The following is a 9824-nucleotide window of genomic DNA, read 5'->3' on the forward strand; positions in this document are numbered from 1 at the left end:
AGAGGGGATTAAGGGTTATGGGGAGAGGGCGGGAAAGTGGAACTGAGCCACGACAGATCAGCCATGATCTTATTGAATGGCGGGGCAGGCTCGAAGGGCCAGATGGCCTACTCCTGCTCCTATTTCTTATGTTCTTATGTTCTTAAATAATTCAGCTTGCTGCAGTAACCCACCTCGAACCCCAAATCCACCAAATAAAATCACCAGAGCAGAGAGACAAGCAGCCAGAGTGACCTCATCTCTTCCCTCCACAGATCCTGAACTTGCCCATCAGAATTTTCGAAGGAGCATTTCTTCCTTAATTGAGGAATTCAGCGTATCCCACCACAAATACCCCTGAGAAAATGAGAGCAGGGGTACTAATAACCTCACAGACCAGATGAGTTAATCACATTCACCTCTTCCTGACTAGGTGGGAAGAGTGTCCCTGGGAATTTAAGACCCACTCACTATCAGTCCGGGTGAGAATTAAGGGAGCTCTCCCTTACCTTGTACCTCGAAGGGTGGATCCAAATCTTTTTGGGGGAGTTGCTGATATTTTGTAAGGTGATTGTAGCCCGGTGTACATCTCCCGGTTCCACGCCGATAAATTTTACTTTTGAATGTGACAGCCTCAGGCCCGCGATGTCCATGTCTGGAGTCGCTTGCTTCCCTCTGCCTGGTAACTAACAAACTGTCTCCTAGGAACACACTCTCCGAGCATTCACCGTCACCTAGCAACTAGCTGAGTAAAGTAAGCAATCTATTCCTCCAGCACAAATTCGTAAAACTGAAATAAAATGATTCCAATCCTCCCCGCGGAATATCTCGGACGCTACACTATATGGTATTTTGAAATGCCTTTGGCAGAAATCATTATTTTAAAAATGCGTCCTTTGCGAAACTTGGAATGTACAAACATTGGATTTTAACGCGTTCCACGTGGAAGCGAAGATTGTGAAATGGTATTTGTGGAGGTGGAGCTGTGGGGTTTTTTAATGGTCCTGGCTGATGTGCTTCTGACATTCGCAATCACACACTGCCCCCATTTCCCTAATTCCCTTAGTACCTTACAATCTATATGTTCAATATAGACAAATAACTGAGCTTAGATCCGCATTCCTTTGAGTGAATAAACTTCCCACCTCAGAGCTGTATGACCCATCCTTCACTCTGCTACTCTGACCCTGTGTTCCAGATTCCCAGTAAGAAGTCTCACAACATCAGGTTAAAGTCCTCACTCAGCCGAGGAAGGAGCAGTGCTCAGAAAGCTAGTGGCATGTGCTACCAAATAAACCTGTTGGACTTTAACCTGGTGTTGTGAGACTCCTTACTGTGCTTACCCCAATCCAACGCCGGCATCTCCACATCATGACTTCCAGATTCCCAGAGGAAATATTTTCTCAGCATCAAACCCCCAGTAGAATTCCATTGAGACTAGAAACATTGGTCCAGCCTCTTCAGTTTTCCTCATCGAACAATCACTTCATCCCAATAAAAGCAAAATACCGCGAATACTGGAATCTGAAATAAAAACCAAAAAGAACCGCTGGAAAATCTCAGCAGGGCTGACAGCACCTGTGGAGAGACAATAGAGATGTAGCCAGACCTGCGGAGATTTGACAATATTTTCTGTTTTTGATCTCTTCACCACAGTAATCAATCCTGTGAACTTTTACTATATGATCTCTAGGACACATACTTCTTCCTTAGGTAAGGAAACCAAAGTACCCAAAGTGTGGCCTTCAACTGATTGAAGGGACTGGCTCTCAAATTCTCTGATACTTCCATTGAGCTTTTGTCAGGACTACAAAGGATTAACTAATGAGCACTGAGGGCCTGTAACTTCATGAGAGACTGCTTCAGCAGTAGCAAGAATTGTTCATGAAGCTGTCAGTGGAACCTCCATCAAGCCAAGAACTCCCATTCAGAACCAAGGTTGGAAGCCTCACACACCTCTTTATCTCTCAGGCACTATATTTGCCTTCAGCAGAGGGAAAGGGAGAGCTCCACAAGCACCATTTCAATTTAAAAATTACCCTGACAACTCACACAGTCTGCCACAAGGAGTTCTAGTGATCTTAGTGGACTGTTATTTGCAGAGTCTGTGAAGAATTTTGTTAGGATATTGGCATAGGTGATGTGACTTTATCTGGTGTATCAACTTATATTCTTTGAAAACATTGATTTCTAAATGATGTCCTGTCTGTGGACTATCCTGTTCATCATTCTCCAGGATTACGCTCATAGTGTTAAAATCTATATGATGTTGTGTGAAGGAAATACAAAAAATAAATAGGTAGAATTCACATGTATTGAGGATATTATACTTCAGAATTGAGAAAGTGGACACATATCTGGATGGGTGCATGAAGAGGAAGTAGAGGGAAATGGACCAAGTAAGGGCAGAAGGTTTTTTTTAGTTTAGTTAAGGCATAATGATCGGCACAGGTTTGGAGGGTCTGCTCCTGTGCATCACTCTTCGCTGTTCTTTGTTCATATTCATTTATTGCTATTTTTGCCCAACAGCCTTAAAGCATATATATGGACAGCACTAGCTGACAGCTTTGTTTGCAACAGCTGTTAAACAGATGTTGACTGTACCATACATGAAGTAACACCAGGCCTTTCAAGTTCTCTTCATATTAAGGATAGATAAGAAAAAGCTCTAAAGTAATTTCCAAAGGAACTTTAAATTTTTTACGATGGTATTGTCTCTCCTCTTACCAGGAGACATTCTTAGAACTTAGAACTTACCTCAGCAAATTAGAAAAATACACTTTAAACAATCTATCCCTCTATTAAAAGTTTAAAATCACTTTGATAAAAAATAGAAACAATTGGAGGTAAACAGGGAAGATATTAAGAACATATTTAAGAACATGATGACCATATATCAGGTTCACAGCGTGGATCATAAAACCATTTTAACAATTAAAGCACACTGAATAATAAACAGACATCTAAGAGAAGGAGTTAATCAAAGAAGCAACACCCATTGTTGTTAAAGAATTATGTAATCTGGTTTAGAAGGGTATAACTATTCCAGTTTCCTAAAGAAAGAAAATGCTGGAAAATCTCAGCAGGGCTGGCAGCACCTGAGAGAAAAGAGCTGACGTTTCGAGTCCAGATAACCTTTTGTCAAAGCCGGTGTTTAACCCATTGTCACTTCTCTTCCAGGATCCAGTGTTTAACCATTGCCACTTCTCTTCCAGGTGCTGCCAGACCTACTGAGATTTTTCAGCATTTTCTGTTTATGATTTCAGATTCCAGCATCCGCAGAATTTGCTTTTATATTGTTCCCGTTTCCTTTCAGCAAACCAGGAATATTGTAGAAGGGAACTTGGAGAACCCCCTCAATGTTTCTCTGGTTGTCAGGGGGTTGGATATCAGAAAGCAGACAACTTTATATCTAATTGCCCAACAACTGATTCACTGATGGATTCATGTTAAATTTTATTTTGAATACTGAAGGATCTTCTTAAATTGATATTAGCTGTGCATTGTATTTTTAACATTTTATTGGATTCTGCATTAGAACCTAGACTATGAATCATAGAAACCCTACAGTACAGAAAGGGGCCATTTGGCCCATTGAGTCTGCACCGAGCACAATCCCACCCAAGCCCTGTCCCCATATCCCTACATATTTTACCCACAAATCCCTCTAACCTCCCCATCTCAGGATGCTAAGGGGCAATTTTAGCATGGCTAATCAACCTAACCCACGCATCTTTGAACTATGGGAGGAAACTGGAGCACCCGGACGAAATCCACGCAGACACGAGGAGACAGTGCAAACTCCACACAGACAGTGACCCAAGCTGGGAATCGAACCCAGGTCCCTGGAGCTGTGAAGCAGCAGTGCTAACCACTGTGCTACCGTGCCACCCAGTTTTATCTTTTATAGGCATTAATGTTACGATGTATTTATCCACTTCAAAGTGTATTGCATGTTAAGTAGTACTGTAATAAACTTATAAGTAAGTTGGGAAAGTACAATGTCTCTTGTAGCCTTCTGCAAGCAGTTTAAAAATCCACCTCTCATTTTTTTTCTGAAAGTGGGACAATGCAATTTTTGAAGAGAGACCTCTGGACTTTAATAATGTCCAGGTTGTTATAACCTGGCCAACAGATTATTTAACAGGCTACCTGCGAAAATGTAATAACTCTAACTTGTTTTCCTTGGGGGAACCTTGGCTCACTTTCTCAGACCCAAAATAAGTGTGAAGTTGCTGCCTTGAACTGGGGTGAGGGTGATTGCTGAGGGAACACTCCCATTTTAATGTAGTCTATGTTTATTGCTAGAGTTATAATCCACTTCAATTGTTTTGGGGAAGTATATTCTCAGACTTAGGATAATAGAGAGGTTTGGAACAGAGTTAATTTAAGTAATGCAGCCATTATTTAGTTAAGTGTAACTTTTGTTCTGTATTTTCTTTCTTGTGAGTTTAATAAACACATTTTATTTGAATGTTTACAAAAACACTGGGAATTTCCTCATTGATTTTCTTCTCTTTCCTCACATTGGAACAAATTACAAAATAAATAGTTACAAATGGGCGTTCCAAGTTTCCCTTTTGGAATACTCTCACATTTAACATCAATGGAGTTCTTAACACTGGACTGACATGGATCTCAACATATTCTTCAACCTTTTCAAAAAAAAGTTCCTCTCCAAAATAAGTACTCTGTTTTGGATGTTGTTGGGGAGGAAGACTCAACCGGAGTAAGCCATGGAGTACAGGTCTCAGGAGTAGAGCCTGTCCTTGATGCTCAGGTGGGAAGGGGGAAGAAAAGAACAGGATTAGTGATTGGGGATTCCATAGTTAAGGGGATAGATAGGAGAGTCTGTGGGAACAAGCGAGACTCGCAGTTGGTATGTTGCCTCCCAGGTGCCAGGGTCCATGATATCTCTGATCGAGTGTTTGAGATCCTTAAGGGGGAGGGGAACCAGCCCCAAGTTGTGGTTCATGTAGGCACCCATGACATAGGTAGCAAAAGGGACATAAAACAGAAATTCAGAGAGTTAGGGTGGAAGCTTAGGGCTAAAACAAGCAGAGTAGTTATCTCTGGTTTGTTACCTGTGCCACGGGATAGCATGGAGAATAGAGAGAGAGAACATTTGAACTCGTGGCTAAAGGGATGGTGCAGGAGGGAAGGGTTCAGACACTTGGACAATTGGGGCTCATTGTGGGGTAGGTGGGGCCTCTACAAGAGAGATGGTCTACACCTGAACCAGAGGGGAACTAATATCTTGGGGGGAAAATTTGCCAGTGCTATTCAGGGGGATTTAAACTGATTCAGAGGGGGGATGGGAACCTGAACTGTAGCTCCAATGTACAGGAGGATGAGAATAGGGAGGTCATGGATAAGGTTTCTAGGTCACAGCAGTGTATTGGCAGGCAGGAGGGTGGTTTGACGTGCGTATACTTTAATGCAAGGAGCATACGCAATAAGGTGGACGAACTTGCAGCCTAGATTGGTGCCTGGGACTTCGATGTTGTGGCTGTTACAGAGACATGGATAAAGCAGGGACAGGAATGGTTGTTGCAGGTTCTGGGGTTCAGATGTTTCAGTCAGAGCAGAGAAGGTGGTAGAAGAGGGGGAGGTGTGGCATTGTTAGTCAAGGACAGTATTATGGTGGCAGAAAGGACATTTGATGTGGACCTGTCTATTGAGGTAGTATGGGCTGAGATTAGAAACAGGAAAGGAGAGATCACACTATTGGGAGCTTTTTATAGGCCTCCAAAAAGTTCCAGAGATGTAGAGGAAAGGATTGCAAAGATGATCCTGGACAGGTGCGAAAGTAACAGGGTAGTTGTTATGGGGGACTTTAACTTTGCAAATATCTATTGAAAAAGCTGTAGTTCAAGCACGTTAGAGGGGTCAGTTTTTGTCCAATGTGTGCAGGAAGGTTTCATGACACAGTATGTAGATAGGCCAACAAGAGGTGAGACTACATTGGATTTGGTACTGGGTAATGAACCAGACCAGGTGTTAGACTTGAAGATAGGTGAGCAGTTTGGTGATAGTGACCACAATTCGGTTACGTTTACCTTAGTGATGGAAAGGGATAGGCATATACCGAAGGGCAGAAGTTATAGCTGGGGTAAAGGTAATTATGAGGCTATTAGGCGAGATTTAGGACACATAGGTTGGAGTAGGAAATTGCAGGGGCTGGGAACATCTGAAATGTGGAGCTTATTCAAGGAGCAGCTACTGCGAGTCCTTGATAAATATGTACCTGTCAGGCAGGGAGGAAGTGGTCAAGCGAGGGAACCGTGGTGTACTAAGGAAGTTGAATCTCTGGTGGAGAGGAAGAAGGAGGCTTATGTAAAGATGAGACGTGAAGGCTCAGTTAGGGCACTGGAGAGTTATAAATTAGCCAAGAAGGAGCTAAAGAGAGAGTTAAGAAGGGCTAGAAGAGGACATGAGAAAACTTTGGCGGACAGGATCAAGGAAAATCCTAAAGCTTTCTGCAGGTATGTCAAGAATAAAAGATTGGTTAGGGCAAGATTAGGGCCAGTCAGAGACAGCAGTGGGAAGCTGTGCGTGGAGCCTGAAGAGATAGGAGAGGCACTGAATGAATATTTTTCATCAGTATTCATGCAGGAAAAAGTCAGTTTAGTCGAGGAGAATACTGCAATACCAGGTAGTAGACTAGACGGGATTGAGGTACATAAGGAGGAGGTGTTGGCAATTCTTGACAGTGTGAAAATAGATAAGTCCCATGGGCTGGATGGGATTTACCCTAGGATTCTCTGGGAGGCTAGGGAGGAGATTGCAGAGCCTTTGGCTTTGATCCTCATGTCATCATTGGCTTCAGGTATAGTGCCAGAAGACTGGAGGATAGCAAATGTTGTCCCCTTGTTCAAGAAGGGGAGTAGAGACCATCCTGGGAATTATAGACCAGTGAGCCTTACTCCTGTTGTGGGCAAAGTTTTGGAAAGAATTATAAGGGATAGGATTTATAATCATCTACAGGGAAATAAATTGATTAAGGATAGTCAACACGGTTTTGTGAAGGGTAGGTCGTGCCTCACAAACCTTATCGAGTTTTTTGAAAAGGTGACCAAAGAGTTGGATAAGGATAAGGCAGTTGACGTGGTGTATATGGATTTTAGCAAAGCGTTTGATAAGGTTCCCCATGATAGGCTATTGCAGAAAATGCAGATGCATGGGATTGAGGGTGATTTAGCAGTTTGATCAGGAATTGGCTAGCTGATAGACGACAGAGGGTGGTGGTTGATGGGAAATATTCAACCTGGAGTTCAGTTACAAGTGGTGTACCTCAAGGATCTGTTTTGGGGCCACTGCTGTTTGTCATTTTTATAAATGACCTGGATGAGGGTGTAGAAAGATGGATTAGTAAATTTGCTGACAACACCAAAGTTGGAGGAGTTGTAGATAGTGAGGATGGATGTTACAGTTTGCAGAGGGACATAGATAAGCTGCAGAGCTGGGCCAAGAGGTGGCAGATGGAGTTTAATACGGAAAAGTGTGAGGTGATTCACTTTGGTATGAGTAACAGGAGTACAGAATATAGGGCTAATGGAAGGACTCTTAGTAGTGTTGACGAGCAGAGAGATCTCGGGGTACATGAGCATAGCTCCCTGAAAGTTGGCACCCAGGTTGATAAGGTTGTTAAGAAGGCGTACGGTGTGTTAGCTTTTATTGGTAGAGGGATTGAATTTCGGAGCCGTGAGGTCAAGTTACAACTGTACAAAACTCTGGTGCGGCTGCACTTGGAGTATTGAGTACAGTTCTGGTCGCCGCATTATAAGAAAGATGTGGAGGCATTGGAAAGGGTGCAGAGGAGGTTTACCAGGCTGTTGCCTGGTATGGTGGGAAGGTCTTATGAGGAAAGGCTGAGGGACTTGAGGTTATTTTCATTGGAGAGAAGAAGGTTACAAGGTGACCTGATTGAAGCATACAAGATGATCAAAGGATTGGATAGGGTGGACAGTGAGAGCCTTTTACCTCGGATGGTGATGGCTAACATAAGGGGACATAGCTTTAAATTAGGGGGTGGTAATTATAGGATGGACGTCAGAAGTAGGTTCTTTACTCAGAGGGTAGTAAGGTCGTGGAATGCCCTGCCTGTAGCAGTTGTGGACTCGCCAACTTTAAGGGCGTTCAAATGGTCAGTGGATAGGCATATGGATAACACTGGAATAGTTTAGGTTAGGGGGTCATTAGATTGGTTCCACTGGTCGGCGCAACATCGAGGGCCGAAGGGCCTGTACTGCGCTGTAATGTTCTATAACTTCTATTTTGACTCTTACCTTTGTAAACTCTGCATGTTGACAAAATTATTAAATGTTATTTTTGATTTTACAATATTAATTAAGCTTATCACCACTGCTTGCAATCCTAGTTACAATCATGTTCAGTCCAGGCTTCTGGGGTGGAATTTTCCCATCCACGGCAATCATAGGGGGTGGGGATGGACTATGCAAAGGTCTGTTAATTTCAGGCGGGATTTTCCGGTCTTGGGGTGAGCATGGCCAGAAAATTCCACCCCTGCTCTTTAAATTTAAGTTTATTTATTAGTATGTCACAAGTACGCTTTTATTAATACTGCAATAAAGTTACTGTGAAAATCCCCTAGTCACCACACTCTGGCCTCTGTTCGGGAACACTGAAGGAGAATTTAGCCTGGCCTATGCACCTAACCAGCACATCTTTCGGACTGTGGGAGGAAACTGGAGCACTCAGAGGAAACCCACACAGACACGGGGAGAACATGTAGACTCCGCATAGACAGTGACCCAAGCCTGGAATCGAACCTGGGTCCCTGGCGCTGTGAGGCAGCAGCGATAACCACTGTGCCACCATGCTACCAGATGGGAACAAAGTACAAAATAATTTGTAAACTTAGGAAGGTGCAGATTTCTGGTGTTCAACGAGGACATTCACAAAGGTATTCCGAGGTTGAACTATCTTCAGCTGCTTCATCAGTGACCTTCCCTCCATCATAAGGTCAGAAATGGGATGTCCACTGATGAAGGCACAATGTTCGGTATCATTTGTGACTCCTCAGATGCTGAAGCAGTCCATGACCAAATATAGCACGACCTGGACAATATCCAGGCTTGGGGTGACAAGTGACAAAGAACATTCATGCTACACAAGTGCCAGGCAATCACCATCTCCAACAAGAGAGGATGTAACAATCATTCCTTCACATTCAATGGCATTACCATCACTGAGTCCCCTGCTTTCAACATCCTGGGAGTTACCATTGACCAGAAACTGAACTGGACTAGTTGAATAAACACAGTGACTGCCAGAGGAGGTCAAAGGCTAAGAATCCTGCAGGGATGAGTAATAAATGCTGCTCTTGCCAATGATGCCCACTTCCTGTAAATGAATAAAGAAAGCTTGAAAAAGAACATCACAGTAAATGTGACTAAATCCCATACTCTTATTTATATGTATAAAATATATGAAGCAACGTTACTGTTTAATGTTACAAGTGAGATCTACAATCAAAAAAGAATGAGTAAGATCACAAACCTTTTCTTGTAAGCACATGGGGTGGTGTTTTATCAGCATAACATATATCAAAATAATTTTTGTTACTCATAGAATCATAGAATTTTACAGCACAGAAGGAGGCCATTGAGTCCATCAGGTGTGCACCGACTCCTGAAAGAGCTCCCCAGTTCACCCAATTTTCCAGCCCTATGTTTTCCTTCATGGGGTGTGTGGGCTTCACTTGCTTAGCCAGCATTACCCATCCCTTATTGCCCTTGAGAAGGTAGTGGTGAGCTGCCTTTTTGAACTGCTGTAGTCCATGAGGTGTAGGTACACCACAGTGCTGTCTGGGAGGGAGTTCC

The 9824-nt window shown here is 43.1% G+C and overlaps 1 protein-coding gene across 1 annotated transcript in view; it reads right to left on the reverse strand.

Annotated features, from left to right (window-relative positions):
* LOC145353303 (cilia- and flagella-associated protein 47-like) overlaps positions 1–632 on the reverse strand; it is a 495401-nt gene extending 494769 nt beyond the window's left edge. The window contains exon 1 of the mRNA XM_080203935.1: positions 489–632. Coding sequence (XP_080060061.1) covers positions 489–632 — 144 coding nt within the window. The remainder of the gene's footprint in view (positions 1–488) is intronic.
* Positions 633–9824: the final 9192 nt, after the last annotated feature.

The sequence above is a fragment of the Carcharhinus amblyrhynchos genome, chromosome 15 (assembly GCF_965287045.1).
Source record: "Carcharhinus amblyrhynchos chromosome 15, sCarAmb.v2.hapA, whole genome shotgun sequence".
Classification (NCBI taxonomy): Eukaryota; Metazoa; Chordata; class Chondrichthyes; order Carcharhiniformes; family Carcharhinidae; genus Carcharhinus; species Carcharhinus amblyrhynchos.